Source organism: Podarcis muralis, chromosome 1 (assembly GCF_964188315.1).
Source record: "Podarcis muralis chromosome 1, rPodMur119.hap1.1, whole genome shotgun sequence".
Classification (NCBI taxonomy): Eukaryota; Metazoa; Chordata; class Lepidosauria; order Squamata; family Lacertidae; genus Podarcis; species Podarcis muralis.
In genome coordinates this window covers 113,141,382-113,163,751 of record NC_135655.1, presented here as the reverse complement: position 1 = coordinate 113,163,751, position 22,370 = coordinate 113,141,382, and the positions used below count along the sequence as shown (strand labels likewise).

The 22,370-nt window shown below is 44.3% G+C and overlaps 1 protein-coding gene across 8 annotated transcripts in view; it reads right to left on the bottom strand.

Moving 5' to 3' along the window:
* Positions 1 to 22,370, bottom strand: part of CCDC141 (coiled-coil domain containing 141) — a 125,105-nt gene that overhangs the window by 43,100 nt on the left and 59,635 nt on the right. For all 8 annotated transcript variants that reach the window (XM_028748431.2, XM_077916504.1, XM_077916513.1 and 5 more), the window contains exons 6-11: positions 18,961 to 19,080; positions 13,658 to 13,852; positions 6,868 to 7,040; positions 5,581 to 5,722; positions 2,839 to 2,958; positions 1,495 to 1,686 (exon numbers count right to left, since the gene is read on the bottom strand). In XM_028748431.2, coding sequence (XP_028604264.2) covers positions 1,495 to 1,686; positions 2,839 to 2,958; positions 5,581 to 5,722; positions 6,868 to 7,040; positions 13,658 to 13,852; positions 18,961 to 19,080 — 942 coding nt within the window. The remainder of the gene's footprint in view (positions 1 to 1,494; positions 1,687 to 2,838; positions 2,959 to 5,580; positions 5,723 to 6,867; positions 7,041 to 13,657; positions 13,853 to 18,960; positions 19,081 to 22,370) is intronic.

The following is a 22,370-nucleotide window of genomic DNA, read 5'->3' as shown; positions in this document are numbered from 1 at the left end:
ATGCACTTACTGTGCACTCTCAAATTCTCTGAGCTGTCAGAAGTCTCAGAGGCAGCATTTACTAGGGTATGGCTCCCTTTGGTGGAGGCCTCGTCACTAGCAATGCTGAAAGTTTTTGTAATATCTGATTTACTTACACACTAAGTGGGGTGTCATTGTCGGTGGAGGCTTTTACACTGCTAGTGGCCTAGTGAGACAACAGACCTTCTAACTGTAATCAGATTTCTAGAGAGGTGTACCTGCCATGTCCCACTGTGCTTTCAGGGTTCAGCTCTCTGTCTCTGGGTGTTTCCAGATGACCTACTTATTTATCATTCATCCTAATTATTATTATTTTTGGCAGGGAGGTTACATCATGGCTTTCTCCAGTGTATTCCCCCATCAGTCATCTTATTGCAAAAAGTTTGATCTTTTAAGAAAGTGGGCTTGCTGTCCAAGACCTCTCAAGGATTGTGAAACCTGAATTTGCCAGAATGCAATTGAATCCCAAATTGAAAACAGAGACTGTTTGAAAGCACCCTCTGTATCATTCTGTTTTCCTGCTTCTATCATGCTCTCAAAGTGTAGTTTATTTTGGTAGTTTTCACACTCAATCACAGACACTCTCCTCTCAAATCAGGGAATCACCTTCTCATAGCTTTCACATTCAAATTGTTCCACAGATTTCTGAATCAAGAAACCATATTCTAACAGCCAGTTCCTAGACAGAGGCATTCGCTGAGTACTAAAGTAACATCTGCCAGTCATTCTGGTCCTTCAAGAGACTTTTGTCAAATCTTAGACTCGGACCAAATATAGTCTTAGAACAAAACCACTGCAATAATTAATTCCCCCTACCAGGGATGCCAAGGCGCGGCTTCCGATTGGCTGCAGGAAGCTCCTGCAGCCAATCGGAAGCCACAGAACCCACACCAGACATTCGGGTTCCAAAGAACGTTCTCAAACTGGAACACTCACTTCCAGGTTTGTGGCATTCAGGAACCAAAACATTTGACAAGGCTTTCCGACTTCCGAGGTACGACTGTAAAATATTGGGGGGGGGGGGGGCGGCAGGCCCTGCGCCGCATAACCAATCACATGACTTGGTGCACACACACCATTTGAATGGCAATGTCCATCAACTGGGGCATAATTTATTGGTGGTACTGAAGACCCCTTGGCCCCTAGAAGTTGGTTACTATGCCGCCTACAATACTCAGATAACCATCTCATAGGTACTTGGGGAGCTCGTCGTTTGTTGCATTACGTTGGTCCACCTGGCTCCATACCACCTACACAAGTGTGGTCAACCTGTGTCCCTCTGTCTAATTTTATGTGGGTAACAAGGAGGGAGGGTGGCAGAAAGTAAGAATGGGAGAAAGAAAAGCATCTATTTTGGGCTGTGGCCCCGCCCACTGCTGGCTTCCACTGACTCCAGCCCCATTCACCAATGGAATGCAGCCCCTGACAGATTACCCCGAGGGAATATGACTCTCGAGCAGAGGGGGAAAGTACCTCATCAGATGACTTCAAAAATTCTACATACGGCTTCAGGATTTCCAGTTTTGAGCTAATGTTTCTGTTAAGTGTTGTCAGTTCTTCATTCAGGAGGTCAGTTTTGTTAGAGAAAACGGCCACTTCTGTGGTTTCCAGTTCTTCCATCTCTTTAAAAATTCTCACTGCTAATTCCAGTTCACTTGCCATCTCCTACAGCAGCATAAACAGAGAAATATAACGTGTAATGTGAACATTCAAATTTGCCTACCTAAAACTGGGCCACTCCTTGAAGGTTTGCAACTCATCTATACCCCCCACCCTCAGGTTAAAAAAACCGAAACAACTCCCTCCGCACAAACGATTTTAGGATATTAGCGATGGCAAAAAGTGTTTCCACTTGTGCGGAGTGGGACAACCATTCCCCTCTCCCCGCCCAGATTTCCTATATCTACCACAGCACTTCCTGAGGGTTAGAGGACCCTAAGCATTATGGGATATGTCACCAAGGTCTGTAGTAGGTTGGAGTGGTTGGAGTTTAGATGGCAGATTTAAATAAAAAGCAAAAATTAAAGTACAATATTACAATATGGAAAAATAATATGAAATGTGCTTAATATTAATTCTTCCAGCACCATGTCTCTAAAAGGTAAAGGGACCCCTGACCATTAGGTCCAGTCATGGCCAACTCTGGGGTTGCGGTGCTCATCTCGCTTTATTGGCCGAGGGAGCCGGTGTACAGCTTCTGGGTCATGTGGCCAGCATGACTAAGCCACTTCTGGCGAACCAGAGCAGCGCACGGAAACGCTGTTTACCTTCCCGCCAGAGCGGTACCTATTTATCTACTTGCACTTTGATGTGCTTTCGAACTGCTAGGTTGGCAGGAGCAGGGACTGAGCAACGGGAGCTCACCCCGCTGTGGGGATTCGAACCACCGACCTTCTGATTGGCAAGTCCTAGGCTCTGTGGTTTAACCCACAGCGCCACCAGCGTCCCTCAGCACCACCCACGTCCCATGTCTCTAAGCAACCATTAAAAAAGCAATTTAAAAATCAGTCTTGTTAAAACATTTCTTGCATTGCAGGGGGTTGGGATAGATGACGCTTCCAACTCTATGATTACAGCTTTCATCCCAGCCAGCAGGGATAATGGGAGTTGTAATCAGGCAGCTTCTAGAGGACAACAAGTTCCTTATCCCTGGCGTAATGGGGCTCTGTTCATTGCAAGATTATTCACTGGTGTGCAGGACTGGTGTAGAAAAGCAAGCCATTCCTGAAGTACCTGGGGAAATTTGCACAGTAATAACATATGGCTCAACACAGGTTTTGTTTTTTTAAAAAAATACAGTGTAAAAAAGTATTTTACCTTAGTTTGATTTGCCAGCTCTAAGTATTTGTTCAGGACTTTCTCTGATTCAGGGACAGATGATCCAGGATTTATTGCAGCTGAGACTATTGGACCAACGTTCTTAATCTTTGTAGAGGCCTTTGGTTTTGAATAAAAATAACTAGTTAAAAACATTGAACTACTAAATTTGCATGCCACCAAGGCTTGTTTGGGACATAATGGCATAATTATGGGCAAGAAGTCTTCACTGTGAGGTAGGTACAGTGGTACCTCGGGTTACATACGCTTCAGGTTACAGACTCCACTAACCCAGAAATAGTACCTCGGGTTAAGAACTTTGCTTCAGGATGAGAACAGAAATCGTGCTCCGGTGGCGTAGCAGGAGCCCCCATTAGCTAAAGTGGTGCTTCAGGTTAAGAACAGTTTCAGGTTAAGAACGGATCTCGGGAGCGAATTAAGTACTTAACCCGAGGTACCACTGTATAAGCATTCCACAGGTAGAAAAGTTTTGATAGGGGAGTGCTTTCAGATAAGTGATTCTCCCACATGCATTGTAAAATGGCACAATTCTTTGAGAGAGTGTGCCATGTGTCTCCACATATTTTTGAGTTAGTAAAAATGACACCATATAGTTAAAAATTAAGGCATGTTCAACTGTTCCTTTTTGTGGGACAAAGATTTTGCACGTGCACAATTAAGACTACAAAGACATATACGCTGAAATGCCTAACCTCTAACTGCATTTCCAGCATTACGATTCAAACACATATTAGTTACTGTTTCATTAGCGAAGAAGTAAAAAGTATCCTGGATAACTAATTTCACAAACTCTCTTCTCTCCATAAGAACACTGTCTTCATTTTTAAACTGAGTACATTTTCGAGTCTTTGGCCTTATGGCTTGTGGATGTAGTTGCGCATCATGCACATAAATTTACATTTGTGACAGCATGAATGGAAAAAATAGCCATGGTGGCTTAGCATATAGAATTATATTGTATATATAGCCATTATGAGGATTCATTCCTGTTGCACGTTTTTAGAAGCATCTAAATTGGATTAAGCTGTGTCTACCAAATGCCAGGGTTGATTTTAGCATGCAGCAAATATTTCATAGTGCTCTATGCTAGTAGAGAACTGTACTAGAAAACACCTATTATGGTTATAAAGGGTAGTCACATTCCCCATAGAAGCAAGAAGCATTCATTATATCTCAAATTTCAGAAAGCATTCCCCAATTTTGTGAATGTCTGTTTTTTTACAACAATGATCAAAAGCATCTTTTTCCCCCACTTGTAAGACAGGTATTAGGTGGTACTCTGGCTAAATGAAACACAATCTGCATAATTAATTCGGTATAAAACAATTGTTTTCAATGAAGGGCTTCAGGTTGTTTCTACAATAACAGTGAGTGTGAAGTCCTGGCATGGCAATAGAAGCTGACGGGCCACTTTGAAAGGGAAACAGGCTCTGTGTTCAGTGCAGCTGTCCTCTCCCCAGCAAGGCTGGTCATGGAAGACCAACTATGCTTGAGAGAGACTCAGACCACTTACACACCCTACCTTTAAAGCACAAATGAAGCCCATTCATTCCCTCAAAGAAGAAGAAAAAGAAGAAGAGTTTGGATTTGATATCCCGCTTTATCACTACCCAAAGGAGTCTCAAAGCGGCTAACATTCTCCTTTCCCTTCCTCCCCCACAACAAACACTCTGTGAGGTGAGTGGGGCTGAGAGACTTCAAAGACGCGTGAGTGGCCCAAGGTCACCCAGCAGCTGCATGTGGAGGAGCGGGGAAGCGAACCCGGTTCACCAGATTACGAGTCTACCACTCTTAACCACTACACCACACCAAGAATTCTGGGCACTGTATTTTACCTCTCACAGAGATACAATTTCCAGCAACCTTTAAACTACAGTGCCCAGAATTCCTTGAGTGGTGAAATGTGCTTTGAATGCATTCTCCATGTTTAATTACTTGTTTCTGTGTTCTTTTTTATTATCATGTTTCAACCTATTCTCTTTTTTTCTTTCTCTACACTGAATATCTTTCCTCATGGATCAATTTCCTTTGTGGTTTCAGTGTTTAAAGTGGAATATTATATATATTATTTTAATTGGATTTTGTTTATATTCTGCTTTTTCAGCTCACAGGCCACTATATTTATATAGAAACTTGTGATTCGAAAAAGCAGAATATAAACAAAATCCAATTAAAAGAATAAATAAACGAGAGCACAGACACTTCCTGGACTGAAGTGAGAGAAAGAGAGCAAAACCTGATAGAAATCTGGAGGGAAGCACTATGAGGAACCTCTCTCCCAATTTCTCTTACACATTTGCCTGCAGGAATTTGTGAGATCTTGTGACATATTTAGGTATACTGTGCATTTAAATCCGTTTTGTATATATACTAGGAGCCCAGCACGTAGCATTCCTCAGGAATTCTTATAAACCAAAAAACTGCTGCAGTTTGGAATCAATGGTTAAAATCAGTGCAGTTTTTTAAAGTTGGAGTCCACCATCTTGATTCAAAATGGTGTCCAGTTGTATCCAAACATAGGTGAAAACCTGAACCTTGATCCTAGGAACCATCATACAAAATTTGGCTACAGTACCTTAAGAGGCATCCAAGCAGACGTACAACTTTCCAAAATATATAGTGGATCTCACCGAAAAATCACATTATCCAATAAAATTGGACTTCAATTTCTATTTATCATTCAGTTATATTTATCAGAATGGGTTGCATGTTTTCATATACCTTCTTGAGATAATTGTCTAAGGAGGTGGTCAAGTGCTGTTTTTCTGAGGCAAGTTCCTTGTAAGCAGTACACTGTTTGATCAGCCCATCTACTCTTTTGTTAATGCAGTTTACCATTTCCTGAACACCAGTCATCCAAGAACTGAAGGCAGAAACAAAATGACAGTTAGCATTTTTGCTGGTAGGTAGGATTATAGGAGGCAGATGAAAACAATTCTGATCCTTTGCACAGGTAGCCTTTGGAAAACCAATGATAATGTTAATTTGCAGCAAAACAGAGAAACAAGGACATGTACATTTGTGGATTTTGTTCTAACACTTTCCCTTTCTCAAATGAGTTTCTCACCAGAACTTGTGAGGAAACAAATATGAACAAATTTACTTCAGATAAGTAAACCTATCAAAATGTGACCCTGAATAAAAAGACAGAATGCGGCTGCTAGACTGGTGACTGGGCGCGGCCACCAAGACCACATAACACCAGTCTTGAAATACCTACATTGGCTCCTAGTACATTTTCGAGCACAATTCAAAGTGTTGGTGCTGACCTTTAAAGCCCTAAACGGCCTCAGCCCAGTATACCTGAAGGAGCATCTCCACCCCCATCATTCAGCCTGGACACTGAGGTCCAGCGCCGAGGGCCTTCTGGTGATTCCCTCACTGCAAGAAGTGAAGTTACAGGGAACCAGGCCGAGGGTCTTCTCGGTGGTGGCGCCTGCCCTGTGGAACGCCCTCCCATCAGATGTCAAAGAAAAACAACTACCAGACTTTTAGAAGACATCTGAAGGCAGCCCTGTTTAGGGAAGCTTTTAATGTTTGACGGACTATTGTATTTTAATATTTTGTTGGAAGCTGGCCAGAGTGGCTGAGGAAACCCAGCCAGAAGGGTGGGGTATAAATAATAATAATAACAATAATAATTACCGTTGAGGGGATATTGCAGCATACGAAACAACTTGTATTTCTTCCCCGTCACTTCCCCTTGCCTCAGTGAATTTGTGGGAAAGGGGCTGTGAGGAATGCTTTCAAGAATGTGAGGAAGAGAATTCATCCACTGGGAATCACCCTGGATTCAATCCTAATGAACAGTCAAGCTCATAAAACCCTGGGTTGCATTTCCTCATTTTCAGGATTTGCCTTATTTCTGCCTAAAAACTCCCCACGTTCCCCTTGATCATTGCTCATGTGGAAAAAGAGTATTCCGACCTGCTTAGAACCATGTAACTTCCCAGCAATAATTGATACCTGTGAGGCAACTCCTAAATGTGTATGGGGTTCTTCACTTACCTGTGGGCATCTCCTTTGCTAAGCAAGGTTTGTCCCTTCTGCAAGGCATCAGCCGACCCTTCTGTAATCTCTTTCTTCAGTTCCTCATGTTTTATTGCCAAGAGAGGCAAGCTTATGCCTTCAGAGTTAAGAAGCTTAAGGGAGGCCTCTACATTTCTAAGTACGTCACACGCCTATCAAAACAAATACAGTTTTTGAAAAGTAAAAGACAGGGGCCTTTTAAATAAAACATATTACGAAACAGTTTTCCTTCAACTCAGCATAGAAACCATTTTGTTTTAAGAATTTATACCCTGCTTTTCACCATCTGGGTCCCAAAGTGGCTTACAAAACACATCCAAAATTTAAAACATAAATTAAACACCAGAGATTAAAACGTCAGAGCGGATTCATGGTGCAAAGTCCTTCTGGAATAGTTTTAACCAGGCTTCTGAAATTCAGCAGGGATGATTGAGGCTTGCTTGATTTCTACTGTGATTGAGTTCCATTGAGTTGGGCCCAGTACCCTGAAGGCATGGCACCATGTTGTTCCATAGTTTTGGAACAAGTTCCCATATGCTGGCTCCTACCGATCTGCATGCACAAAGGAGGCTCTGTGGGGGTGCGGCTGATGAATATTGATGAGACCTGTGAATCCCTGAGTCCCGCGGGGCTGCGCGAGGATGTAGATGGGGGTGTGAGCCTGCAACCACCCCCCCCCCTTATGTCGGGAGTGGCTTTGCATGTACAGCAGCAACCTGTAAAGCAACTTGCTGCTGAGAGTAATGGCAACTGGACTGGGGCCTTCAGTTTAAAAGTGCTCTTTAGTTAAATGTCAGAAACCAAATTACCGGCTTCTTGGCTTCCCGGTGCACATTTTTCTTTTTCTGAGTATCTCTGCCTTCAGTTATGAGGGAAATGTCTGAATTGCTGTATTACCAAAAAGATGATGTAGAGGAAAGTGAGACTGTGTGGAAAGTATCTTCAGTCCTTTTTACAGCAAAAAAATAAAATAAAAATGGATGCTTGTTTGACTTTCAAAAATGACCAGGAGAACGAAGTCTGTAAGGGTACATGAAGAAGAAAAATGGATGGGGAGCGGGGTATAATGACAGGATTATCACTTTGAGAGAAGACAGCAGCAGTGGAGGGTGAGCCAGTTTATGTAATTTCCCTTCTCAAGCCCTAGAATTGTAGGTGATGGTGAGTATTTATATTAGCCTTTTTAAAACAAAAGTGACTTTGAGCCACTCACAACAATAAAATTACCAGTCAGTTTTGAAAAACTCAGGAGTCTTTGGATCAGAACTCTAGGCGGTATACAACTATTCAGGTCCCATAGTGCAGGCTGGACAGTGAAACTTCCCCTCCCCCTCTGCATCCCCCCCCCCCCAAAAAAAAATCTGTTGTGGGTTTCTCCTCAACCTTCTGGAGCAGATTTAGGGGGCACATGACAAGAGGAGAGGGAGTGGGAATCCCACTGGCAGAGTCAAAAATGCTTACGTTGGGCTAGTAGAGCTGTTTACTTGGGTAACATTCTCTGGACTTCATGGCATAAACCATACTAGTAATGAAGTTTGTTCTTCGAAAGGTACTGGATGCAGACAGGGAAAGATCTCTACCTGAAATGGCTTGCTGGAAGAGGAAGGTCTTCAGCAGAAAAGACAACATTGAACTCAGTAGAAATTACTTCCTTGCAAAGACGGATAGGGTCGGGTTGTAAGACTGGTCAGAACCCTCAGATGACCTGCTCTAAAGCCACTACTCTTAACATTGTATAGAGTAGGAAGTTTGAAGACTGGAGCCTTCTGAAGTTAAGTTTTTCCATGACAGCTGTGATAACCACTCTGGCTGTCAGGATTGCCCCTTCCTATATTGCTACAGTTTCATAGATGGTGCCAACTCAGCATAATATGATACGGTAACATGGCCTTTTCATCCTGCTGCAGTTGATTAATGTAGCCACGCACTAGGAAGCTTGCTTCAAAAAGGGTGGCCTCTGGCAAGTGCTGCTGGTTTTTAAAGGGGTTTTTAAAGATTTCCAGAGGTTTAGATGTTGTTCACAGGCTTTTTAGATGGTGTTGCCCACTATACGTGATTTCACATACACACGCGGTAACCGGGAACGTAATCCTCGCATAGGCGGGGAGACACCTGTACTGCTCTTGGACGTAATAATGTCATAGCGCTCTCCTTTTAATGGGTGAGAAGTGACACAACAGGTTGCTTAGCGTCCCACCAGGGCCGTCTTAAGTATATCTGGTGCTGTGGTGCAAAGATCCCTCCAGAGCCCCCCCCCTTTCCCAGAATTGCCAACCTTTTTACGGCGCTGCCGGCAGCTTTGCGGAGCTGGAGGAGGCGGGCAGCAGCTGGAGGGCGGCTCCTCCAGCGGGGAAGAGGCAGAGGCTCCGGGCACGGCACTGGTTCAGCGAGGCGGGCAAGGGCGGCAAGCTGATGCCGGGAGGTGCTGTGCCCAGCCTCAGCCTTATCCCTGACGTCCGTGCCGCGGTGGCCACGGCAGGCGGAGGCTCTGGGCGCGGCGCTGCTTCAGCGCGGCATGGCGGAGGCAGGCGAGGGCAGTGAGCTGATGCCTGGAGGAACCACGTCCAGCCTCTGCCTCTTCCCTGGCACCCTCCAGAACTTGGCACCCTGGCACCCCGCACCACTTGCCTCTATGGGCAAGACGCCCCTGCTTCCCACCAGACAATTCAGCAGTGCTGTGAGATATCTCTCCTTTTGAGATGCGCTATTGCATTATTGACCTCGATGGCAAGAGAGGGCACTGAATACAGGCACTTGCTCCTACCACTCATTGGATTAGCAGGACCATTGAAAAAGCTGGCCATTGGACTGAGGATGGATGGCGGCTAACAGATTGAGGTTGAATCCTGACAAGACAGAAGTACTGTTTTTGGGGGACAGGAGGCGGGCAGGTGTGGAGGATTCCCTGGTCCTGAATGGGGTAACTGTGCCCCTGAAGGACCAGGTGCGCAGCCTGGGAGTCATTTTGGACTCACAGCTGTCCATGGAGGCACAGGTCAAATCCGTGTCCAGGGCAGCTGTTTACCAGCTCCATCTGGTACGTAGGCTGAGACCCTATCTGCCTGCGGACTGTCTCGCCAGAGTGGTACATGCTCTGGTTATCTCCCGCTTGGACTACTGCAATGCACTCTACGTGGGGCTACCTTTGAAGGTGACTCGGAAACTACAACTAATCCAGAATGCGGCAGCTAGACTGGTGACTGGGAGCGGCCGCCGAGACCATATAACACCGGTCTTGAAAGACTTGCATTGGCTCCCAGTACGTTTCCGAGCACAATTCAAAGTGTTGGTGCTGACCTTTAAAGCCCTAAACGGCCTCGGTCCAGTATACCTGAAGGAGCGTCTCCAGCCCCATCATTCTGCCCGGACACTGAGGTCCAGCGCCGAGGGCCTTCTGGCGGTTCCCTCATTGCGAGAAGCAAAGCTACAGGGAACCAGGCAGAGGGCCTTCTCGGTAGTGGCGCCCACCCTGTGGAACGCCCTTCCAGCAGATGTCAAAGTGATAAATAACTACCTGACATTCAAGAGACATCTTAAGGCAGCCCTGTTCAGGGAAGTTTTTAACATGTGATATTTTATTGTATTTTTTGTTTTTATGGAAGCCGCCCAGAGTGGCTGGGGAGGCCCAGCCAGATGGGCGGGGTATAAATAATAAATTATTATTATAAATTATTATTATTATAATATAGCAGTGATCTTTTACAGGGGGAGGGAGGGAGCTGCACTGTCACTGTTCCTCTGCCTGGGAGATCAGTAATGAGATGAGAGCCATAGGTCAATGATAGAGCCTATACTCTGCATGCAGAGGATGAGAAAGAGTCTTGCCTGAAACCTCACATGGGGTAGAAATGCCAAGCTCAATGGTACACTGGGCTGTCAAGACAGCTGCTTAGTTAACCCCCCCCCTTTTTTTCCCTCCTCCACAGCAATGCTGATAGAAATGTGAACTAAGAGTTTTCCCTTCATAAGCACTGCTAGAAGAAGAAGAAGAAGAAGAAGAAGAAGAAGAAGAGGAGGAGGAGGAGGAGGAGGAGGAAGAAGAATTGAAAAATATACATGGAAAGAGATCTGTTTCAGAGGGCATTGTTTTTAAAAGGAAAAAATGGCAATCCTGTTGTTGATTAATTTTAACACATTGGTTCATAACATAAAATACAGCAAAAGAGCCAGAACTAATAGTTAAGCGCATTCACATTAGCATACAAAGGTTTCTCCTTCTCTAGCAGGTAACATTACTAAATAAATACTTAGAGAGCAACCTGCACTAAACTGCCCAGTCACTCTTCTGACAGAAATCAGCTAGTCTTCTCATAAAGCCAGATTATCTAAATGAAATGATGAATGCTTCTCTCACCCTGGGTATTATTCACTCTTTGGTGCTGTCAATTGCTATTGTAAACAGAGTATGAAATCTTTTTTACAGTAAGGTTATTTGTGCACACACACACAATATGTGACATACAGTAAAATATTATTTTTTGAGTTACTGTGTGTTTACAGAAAATAAACCTGCCAGTCAACATCACTGAGTCTTTTATAATCTCTGAATGCCTCCAAATCCATCCCCTTGTCTCATGCAACTTCTGTTATCTAGTTTTCTTCTATTCAAGTTAGAAAACAGTTGCTTGGTACAAGCCTCTTCAGGCATTAAGATATTCAGAAGGAATCCTATTCCAGGTGCCTTCTTTGCCTGTAGTGAAGTTTGTATCCACCAAGAGTATTTCCTCGTCAGTGGAATGCAATCCCCAAATTCCCTGATCATTACAAATTGCAGGGAAAGAAAGAATGATAATGAGTTTTATTCCTTGGCATGGTAAAACCTATCCAAAATATGAGGATAGCTGGGTGTGGTGTCAAAACATTTAGGATTGGTTGAAAGTGACACACACAATCCTAGATTGCAAATGTTTGGCTGAAATAAAGGCAGTCAATAAAAAACAGCCCAATGAAAACTGAGCATGCTCAGTGGCCATGGAATGCTGAATAGGGGAGATGAGAAACAGAATCATGGAAGGGACCATGAGGGTCATCTAGTCCAACCCCCTGCAATGCGGGAATCTTTCCCCCAATGTGGTCCTCGAACCCACCACTCTGAGATTAAGAGCCTTATGTTCCAATGACTGAGCTATGGGATGCATCATTTTGGTGCAGGTTCCACTTTTACCTAATGTACTCTCATTCTTATGTCGGATAAATTGTAAGCCTCATTAAGAGCCTACCATGGTTGAGAAGCAGGTCAAAAAGATATAACAAAAGCAAACAAATAAGCAAACGGGAACTCAGTACAGACTCATAGACCACAAAGTTCAAGAAAAGGTCTAGTATTTCTGGAGGGTTGTTTTTTTGGTTTTTTTTTGCAATTTTAATAGGACTCTCAAAACATTTTTAAAAAAGTTTTGAGAACAAATACAGTATATACTAAAGCCTCTCCTTTTCAGGGAGGGGTTGCGCGCAGGCCTTGCGCTTCCCGCCCTTAGTGGGGGGCGTGTTTAGTCATCAGGGAGTCCCGGCGCGTGTCACAACCCAGCCAGCCAATCCAGCTGGCTGGGGTGTGTGGCTAAGCTGCATTTAAGTGCCATGCAGCCGAGAGTAATTCCTTCTGCTCCCTGCTACTACGGATCTCCCACCCTCGTGCCCTTTCTTCTAGTGTTAGTCACTTTGACCTTGCTATGGACTTTGGTTGGTCACCTGTTGAAGGGGCCTGGTAGGAATTTTTCCACTTGACAGATTGGCACCAGCCATTTGGTTTTTGCCTAAGGTAAAGGTAAAGGTACCCCTGCCCGTACGGGCCAGTCTTGACAGACTCTAGGGTTGTGCGCCCATCTCACTCAAGAGGCCGGGGGCCAGCGCTGTCCGGAGACACTTCCGGGTCACGTGGCCAGCATGACGAAGCTGCTCTGGCGAGCCAGCGCAGCACATGGAAACGCCGTTTACCTTCCCGCCAGTAAGCGGTCCCTATTTATCTACTTGCACCCAGGGGTGTTTTCGAACTGCTAGGTTGGCAGGCGCTGGGACCGAGCAACGGGAGCTCACCCCGCCGCAGGGATTCGAACCACCAACCTTTCGATCGGCAAGCCCTAGGCGCTTGGTTTTTGCCTACCTCGTAGCAAATCATCACAACTTTGTAAGGTAAGGCTGTTAGGCATTGGGAAAACTTGGTTTATGGGAGGGGAGGTTGTGGCCATCACCTACCCCTCCACTTTAAGGGTATTCCATTAAAGGAGTCCGGGGGTCCTGGATCCTGTCCGAAGCCCGGGCGGTGGCTAGGGCCATGGCACGACCTTTCCGGTGACCCTGGGGGAGCTCTGAGTTGATGTACATAAACAGGGCTCCCCCTAAAGGTGGTTAACCCTTTTGAGACTTCCTGCATGGCAAGCGGGAGTCAGATATAGTCGGAACGGGTCCAATGCCTAAAGCCAATACCATTCACATTCTGTAACCAATAAAAGTTGTGACCTTTTTTTGCCCATTAACCTAAATATTGGTGTCCACATGTTTTCATTCCTCAAGGGAGGGGGTGTGGGGCCTTGACGGACAACAGCCCCACCTGGTTCTTAGAATATAAACTGCTGGAGGCAAAATCCTTGGAGGGACTCCTCTGCCCCTCTCAGATTGTTCTGCACACAGAGAAATACATACAAACACATGCAATGTTTCTCTTTTTGAAACCAGAAAGAGAACTGTGACAAACTGAAAACAAACGTGGCGCACTATGCATAGTGTAAGCAACTGGACCATATGTTGCGGGCTGGTTAATCCTTTGACTAACCTTCGCTGCTGCAGTGAAGAATTCATTGGCTTCTTGCAACAAGGTTTTCCGCTCCTCCATACAACGGTTCACTTCCTGTTGCAACAGGTTCATTTTCTGATTTGAAAGCTTCAGGTGCTCTTTTTCAGCATACTCTTCTGAAAACAGAATCTTGAGAGCCTCTGATTTCAAATCTTCCACACTTGAGCTCCATACCTAGAAAGAGAAGGGCCGCCTCAGTTAGCTATCTGCCTGCAGGATAGCCACTCCACGAAAAAGACAGACAATAGCACAGATTTAAATAAAACTTGAACATGCTAATTTACATGCATAGATTCCATACCCTACAAGTGTCCTGGAAAAAATAGGAACTTGTTTTTTATTGTAAGAGAACAGTGGTCATGCTCTCTCTCGATTTTGCAATGCAATTTCCCTCTAAAAGCGCTTTTTTCCAGGACCCTGTTTTTTGTTGCCATGCCTGCCCAAAATGTGTGGGGGTTTTTTTGGGGGGGGGGGGACTGCGGTGCGAAATTGCAGGAGATTACAGCAACCCAAATGGCTCCCATGCTCCTGTGATAAAACAAAACAAAATAGGAAGATGCCATCCTGGATTCTAGCTTCAAAGTGTTGGAAGGTAGGAGATGCAAATTCAGAAAATTACTTTTTTAAAAAATTACATCTCATCATGGTGAAGAAGATTGTGATCAGGTGACCTGTGTGCCTGCTCAGTGTGCTGTCCAGGTGATGGGCAACCTCAAGACCCCAGCGTTCTCCAAGGAACCCCAGATAGGAGGGGGGAAAGAACATGGCAGTGAGAGGGAGCATCAGTAGGCAGTTGAACTCGCCTGCTGTGCAGATGGTCCCAGTTGTCATACCCAAAAGTCCAGCAAGGACATTTGATTCACACAAACGTATTTGAGATTATTATTATTACTAGTCATTAAATTTGTATACCACCCTTCATCCAAAGATCACGGGGCAGGTCCACAAGATAAAAACCCAAAAATGAAAGTGTTGAATAGTGGGTAGACATGGCAGACGACACAGCGATTTCTCCAAAGCAGCTCTTTATTTTGTAAGCTGAAACAGAAACTGAACAGCAAACAGCTCAGCTGGCCTGCTTTTATAGACAGCCAGCTGTCAACATTGTAGCAACAACAACCCAGGGTTTCCCGCCTAAAATAACTGACGTGGACCTGAGTGAAAACTATCTACAGTATCCCCCTGCTGGCCCAGGGTGAGAACTTCAGTACATAACAGAAAGCACAAAAATACCTAATAAACTAGTATACTTCTATTTCTTTTCCTGTGGATAGTTAGGCCTACATGGCAGCAGGTAGTCTAATTTCCCCGTGCCTGGACACTTCACAATTCCTTCAATGCAACTAGTTTTGTTGTTGTATTTAAGAAGAGTTTCCTCCACCCTTTTAAATGGTTTTATATTTTACTTTGTATTTTAACTCTCTTTTCCCCCGATTTATTGTAAACCACCTACAGAGGTTTATGTAACAGGATGGAATACAAATGCCACAAATAAACAAACAAACAAAGCCATATACCAAGGCAGCACTGGCTTACAGTGTAGAGATAGTGTAAAGAGTTACAGCAACTACTTCCCATGCATAGGTTATTATATGGCTAATAAACAGGAAAACCATTCTTCCGGGATGAATTGGAAACAGCAGCAAAGAAGTACAAGCCTTTTGTTCAATTACCTATCCTGCTGAGCTGCAAAATACCCATCCTACTAAATAAGGGACAGCAACTACCATGTTCAATGTAGCGCTAATATGAATGGTTGACAGTACCCTCAAAATTCAATTACATTGCTTAGGAACAAACATATGGGCATCTTGCTATCATTTAAAATACAACCACATGCATTCAGTTATTTGACACAATGGCATTATCAACAATTTCCCAAGTTTCACTACTGGGCAATCCAGTGCAAGCTATGCATGCCAATGTATTCTTGAAATCAATGAGCCTAAGTGTTTTACTGTAATGTTTAAATTCCATTGATTCTAATAATGGTAATCCTATCTCCTTAAAAATGGACAGCGTCCAAAAGTCAGTCAGCGCAGTGACCCTCTGCCCTTTCCTATGAAGGGGAGTTATTTGTGTGCAAGCATTCCAAGATCGCCCACTGAATATGGAGACGCTCCCTGAACACAGAGGGCTTTGCAATCACATCAGATCTGCTGGATCAGAGCCACACATTGGTCAAAGATCACCAGGGCTCAGTTTCATTCCTATGTGACTTCATTGTGGGTCTTGCGTGGCTTTAAAAAATAAATAAATCTGTTAAATAAAGAAGAAAATATTCCCCATTATATTCTCTTGCTGGTATGGGTTATGGTAAACTTGACGCACTTTGGTGTTTATTGGTGGTGTTAGAAGATTTCTAAATGGAAAGGTTGCCATCTCAGAGGTAAAAAGCACAGAGGATTCCTGTACTGCGGGAAGTCGCAGGTCCATTCTCTGGCAGATCTAGTTAAAAAGATCTCAGGTGTCAGGTTTGGGAAAGATTCTTGCCTGATACCTTAGAGGGTCAGTACTGAGCTAGATGTGTGACTGGCCTAGTGTCACCCAGTGGACTTCATATCTGAGTGTGGATTTGTACCTCGGTCTCCCCAGTCCCTGTCCAACATTCCGCTCACTATATCATGTTGGATCTCTGCACTCAAGAAAGAAGCTCTACAGGAAAGGTTACAATAATAACATTTTTTAAAAAAACAACACCACACACACACAGAGAGATACACACACATAATCTCTGCCATGTTGAAGAAAAGTGGTTGCATCTGAATTAGCCATGTGTGATGTGTCTTATCCCTCTGTGTCCTTTAATAGCCAATGAGTATGCTAAGCTGGTTTCCATCCCTATTCGGGAATTTGGTGCTATACATGTAAATGCGGGGGAGGGGAGGGTCCCTCAACAGAGACAGGGACATGTGCATAAGGCCCTCTTTGGGTAGACACCAATCTTGCGTAGGCCACGGGGCACAGCCAGCATGCGCACGGGTGTCTTAAGAGGCAGGACCAGGGTTGACGCAAGACATTTTGGCGCCTGAGGCAAACCACCAAATGGTGTCCCCTCCCAGCCAGGGAAGAAGAGGTGAGTGAAGATCTACATCAGGGATGGGGTGGGTGGTATAAAGACCGACATCAGGATCTGCTGCCCCTGTCCCTTGAACACCTCACTAAAGTTTATGTGATGCAGGTGGCACTGTGGGTTAAACCACTGAGCCTATGACTTGCCAATCAGAAGGTCAGCGGTTCGAATCCCCGCGATGGGGTGAGCTCCTGTTGCTCGGTCCCAGCTCCTGCCAACCTAGCAGTTCAAAAGCAGGTCAAAGTGCAAGTAGATAAATAGGTACCGCTCCGGCGGGAAGGTAAACGGTGTTTCCGTGCACTGTTCTGGTTTGCCAGAAGTGGCTTAGTCATGCTGTATGCCGGCTCCCTTGGCCGATAAAGCAAGATGAGCGTCGCAACCCCAGAGTCGGCCACGACTGGACCTAATGGTCAGGGGTCCCTTTACCTGTTAAGCTTGGTGGGTTTGGATTTGATATCCCGCTTTATCACTACCTGAAGGAGTCTCAAAGCGGCTAACAATCTCCTTTTCCTTCCTCCCCCACAACAAACACTCTGTGAGGTGAGTGAGGCTGAGAGACTTCAAAGAAGTGTGACTAGCCCAAGGTCACCCAACAGCTGCATGTGGAGGAGCGGGAATCGAACCTGGTTCACCAGATTATGAGTCCACCGCTCTTAACCACTACACCACACTGGCTCACTGGGCATGGTTCATTGTGTAGACGGGGGGATTTTCTCTTCGAAGCCACAGGCACCAAGCCCTTTTCTTGCCTCTCTGCAGGACTGCTGAGATAATGATTTGATCCAAAAGGATGAACTGCTACAAGTGAGCTGCTTAGCACAGAGGATCAGCTGTCATCTGCAGTGATCCACAGCAGCCAGAGACATTACTGTTTTAATACTGCGCGCTATTTGGTGGCATGATATCATTGTCACTTCTTTCCACCAAGAGCTGCAAAAAGCCTGATGTTGCCATGCCTCTGCAGATTTCCTGAGCTACCTAAGTACCTCTGAGGACACACAGCATTATACACAACCTGTGCTCAGTGTTTCTCCACAGACAGGTCATGATATTTTACTTTTTTGCCTTCTCAGTAAGTAACCTTTAAAATTGCAGTTCTCAATATTCCATTTGGCACAGAAATTGAGCCCCTTTGTAGATCTCTTGATTGATCTGGCACTTCTGAAAAGATTGGTGCAGACAGGGTGAAATTATACTTTGTTTTTTTAAAAAAATAAAAATAAAAAATCTGGACCCTTTTGTTCAAAAGAGGCTGTGAGGCTTTCAAAAACATGAAGCAGCTGAGAAAAAAGAAGTGCTCCTATGCACCCTGAATTGCAGAAAAATACCGGGTGTGATCCAGCCAAAGTTAATGACTTCTAAGTCCCATTGTATCCAATTATAGTGATTAACTCTTTCCCACTGAAGTCAATTATACTTAAATTTGTTCAGCTTTCTAGACTGTATTCAGAATGTTTATTTTCTTAAAAAGCCATCACTGGGACAGACACTCTTAGAGTTGATTTCTTCTTCTTGAAATTTAAGGATACATAAATGGAAATGAAGCATGAGACTAAGATTTTGCTAAGGATGAAGAAAAAACTGGGGGTGGGTGGAATATGTAAAGCAACATGTAAAATGATTATTTAAAACAAAATAGCTGACTTTATCAACAGCCACCCCATATGTAATAGGTAAAGAAGCTGTAGTGTGCATTCTTCTTTTGCAATGGGGAAGCAGCCCCAAACCTCAGTGACACATTGAGTTTTTGCTTGCATTTCTTAACCAGTTCATACATTTCCCCTTCTATTAATTTGTCTGGTTATGGAACCTTAGCACCATAGTTTTTAAGAGTGACCTGCCTTGAGAGGGGTTGCCACTTGTCAGAAACCATGAGCAAATACATATTCTTCCCAAACTGGGCAAAAACATATAAATTAGGGCTGGATCTACACTGCTAAGAAAAACGCTATAAAAAAACCTGATATATATATCTATATATCCCATTGACAACAGATTGCTGCTCTACAGCGCCCTCTGGTGTCACATTTTATAACGTATTTTTAACGTTATAACTCACCAGTGTAGATTAGTCCAAGCAATGAAGAGCCCATGATTTAATGAGTGAAATGATAATCCTCAGGGAAAGATGTTCCGATATCAATACAATAGTCCACTGTAAGAAATTGAAGGACTACAGTGAGCATGTTTTAGATAAGATGGTTCTTACTTTAACCTTATTTTCCATTTCCTTGTGCTCCTGGAGTAATTCTTCATTTTCTTTTAAAGATGACCCCAGCTTTTGCTTATGAAAATAATCCTTTATGTTCTTCTTGTACCAAGAGGTGATCTGAGAAAAGAAACAATATTTTGAAGGACTGGTATGTAACTACTGAAGTGAGATTAATCATAAGGATAGTTATATAATAACCCATAGTGTGTTGAACGAGATTAATCATAAGCAATAAGCATAGATGATTAGGATCACATTCCCAGTCACTGAACGGATCCAGCACAATGGTAAGAACTCTTACATCCTGCTTACTGCTATTCAACCTATATCTTTTTAGAAATAGCTCAGCCTTCTGTGAATTGGTTTGAACTGTACTGCTACATTGCGAGTTATCTATTCATTTAAAAACCCAGTTTAGCTTCATTTTTAATGAGAGTGTGTGAAAAATCTTGTTTTAGCCAAAAGAATAGGAAATTTGTAAATGATTCTAATAAAGGCTGGATTTCCATAGCCCAGTTGTTCGCGCACTGAAGTTTTAAACAAATCCTGTTTACAATGAATGAGGACTTGTTTTCAGTCTCCACTTTGTTTTGTGATTTGGTGTTTTATTTGATAAAGAAAAGCATTGCCCTGGGAACTATAATTATTTCACATCCACATCTACTCTATTTTAATCCTATAAAGCTGCAGGATGTTAAGACAGAACCTATTCTCTGAACTGTGGGCACAAACAGAGGAAGGAAACCAGTGACCCCCAAGCAGAATGAATATACTTTTAGCTCAAGGCCTGCATGTAACTATCATATGACAATCCCTCGCCCTGGAGAATGAGGAATAAACGATCAGGGACCTGGAATCCTTTGCTTATGCAGTTGTGTGCACAAAGGCTCTTTCGAGCATTAAAATGAACATGAGGAAGTCAAGCATGCAAGATCCTTCTCCCTATTCCATTAATTCACATAATGCCTAAACAGAGTAAGAAGTATATGGAATTTGATATCACATGGGCTAAAATGCAGCTATTTTATTTACTGGTATATTGGATTATTACCTACATATACACCACAATCCAGTATAGAGTTATTCTTAACCTCCTTTAATTTCAGTGGGGCTTAAGCATGGGTACAGAACCGTGTGAGACTGAGGCCCTAGTCTGTCCTTGCATGTCACAATTGGAGCTATTAAGTATTCCTCTATGAATATTCTGAAAGTAAACAAAAATGCTTCCCACAAATCTACAACAACACACTCAGCAAATTACCTAAGGAGTTCGGTGTAGCAAGGGATATAAAGAGATAATTAATGTAATTAAAATTTAATTTGATGTCACACCACAAAGCTGCTTCCTAAGTGTTTCCAATTTATTCATTTTGATATGTTCCTCGTTCAAGGCCTGATTTCATTTTTAAATCACAGTACTGGAGAAGTGGGGAGATACAATATATGTGTGTGTGTGTGTGTGTGTGTGTGTGTGTGTGTGTGTGTGTGAGTGAGAGAGAGAGAGAGAGAGAGAGAGAGAGAGAGAGAGAGAGAGAGTATATATATGAAATGCTTGGTGTTTCTTAACAACCTCACAACTAAAGGCGATAAGTAATACTTAAAGTAAATTTATGGGTCTACTCTAAGACTGGCTATCACTATGATTTGAGTGGCTCAGTTCAGATGCAGTGGCACACTATGGCATGCCCTTCAAGTGTCCCAATTTTCCACGGATGGTTCCAGAATTGCAGAAGCCATCCCAGCTTCTGATCTGACCCTGGGAGGCCAGCGCCACCACTGAGCTTGGGGAGGAGGATGAGCCGGCTTGCCGTGGTGCCTAAGCATGAAGCCTGCTAGGCCACAGCGGTCGCCATGGCAACGCCCCTGCCACCAGAAAGAAGGCCAAGGAAGTGAGCTCTGGGCTCCCCACAGCTCTCCCTCCTTCTTCCTACAGAGGCCACCTGACCACTCATTCACTCCGGCCTCCGACTTGGGTCCAAGCAATGGCGGCTGCCATGGAAGGAGGCGGCGGAGAAGGGGTATTTTGCCTTCCTTCTCCCACAGCACAAGACTGGGGAGGGACCTGATTGGTGTTTTCCCCTACCCTGTCTCCCTCACCTGTGACCTCCGGGGAGGGAATGTCACAGCTCCCATCAGGCACCTTGCCCACTGGCTTGCATGGCGACACAGCATCAAAAAGGCACATGTCCCAATTTTCATCTGAGGAATGCTGGAGGGTGTGCCACGGTTTGTAACTAGGGGAATGAACAGCAGTAAACATTTGTTCACACATTTCATGCTCCCCCCATTCATTCCTCTTCTAATTTGCAGCAAACAAAGTTGCCACTTCTTGGCCAAATGTTGGCTTGCAAAAAGTTAATGTGCCTTAAGAGCAGGAAGTAATCACGATTTGAGGCAAGCTAATCTCCTTTGCTTGAAGGCAAAGGGAGGGAAATGGGACGAGGGAGCACATAAATCTGAGGCGTGTCCCTGTTTATTCCACCAGGAAATATTGAGAGGAATACTGAATGTGTCCAATATATTTTTCTGTAGTCATCAGAACCCCGAAATGGAAGTGGATCTGCAGCCATCCACTACCTTCTATGACAAGATGTTACAAAAGCTTGCTCCTAACACTGGCCTGCGGGTGGCGCTGTGGGTTAAACCACAGAGCCTAGGACTTGCCGATCAGAAGGTCAGCAGTTTGAATCCCCGCAACGGAGTGAGCTCCCATTGCTCGGTCCCTGCTTCTGCCAACCTAGCAGTTCGAAAGCACGTCAAAGTGCAAGTGGATAAATAGGTACAGCTCCGGCGGGAAGGTAAACGGCGTTTCCATGCATTGCTCTGGTTCGCCAGAAGCGGCTTAGTCCTGCTGGCCACATGACCCGGAAGCTGTACGCCGGCTCCCTTGGCCAATAAAGCAAGATGAGCGCCGCAACCCCAGAGTCGGCCACGACTGGACCTAACGGTCAGGGGTCCCTTTACCTTTAACACTGGGCTACTCTACTTGGAATCAGCAGGACAAGAAAGGCAGGTTACGTTCAGTGCCATGTGAGTGGAAAGTAAGCTCATGCAACAAAACTTTACCTTTCCTTCCTCTCCTCCTGCCCCTCTCCCTTGTAGCTTCTTTGGAGGTTGTGCGGCACTACCAGACACTGCGTGCTGTGTCATAGGAGGCTACAGTGGACAGAGGGAATGGCCCAAAATTGGGTGGAGAAAGCTGCATTTTGCTCACATAACTTTGGGTACAACTCTAGATGGTTTTTAATTATATGGAAGCTGGTCAGAGAGATGACAGAATCTAGGGCCAGACAGGGAGGAAAGTGCAACATTCTCACTCTTGGGTTCTAATTGGAATACACTAACCTCTCAGTCATGGACAATAATGAATAAGGCAATGTCAGGGATAAAGGAAGGACATCAAACTC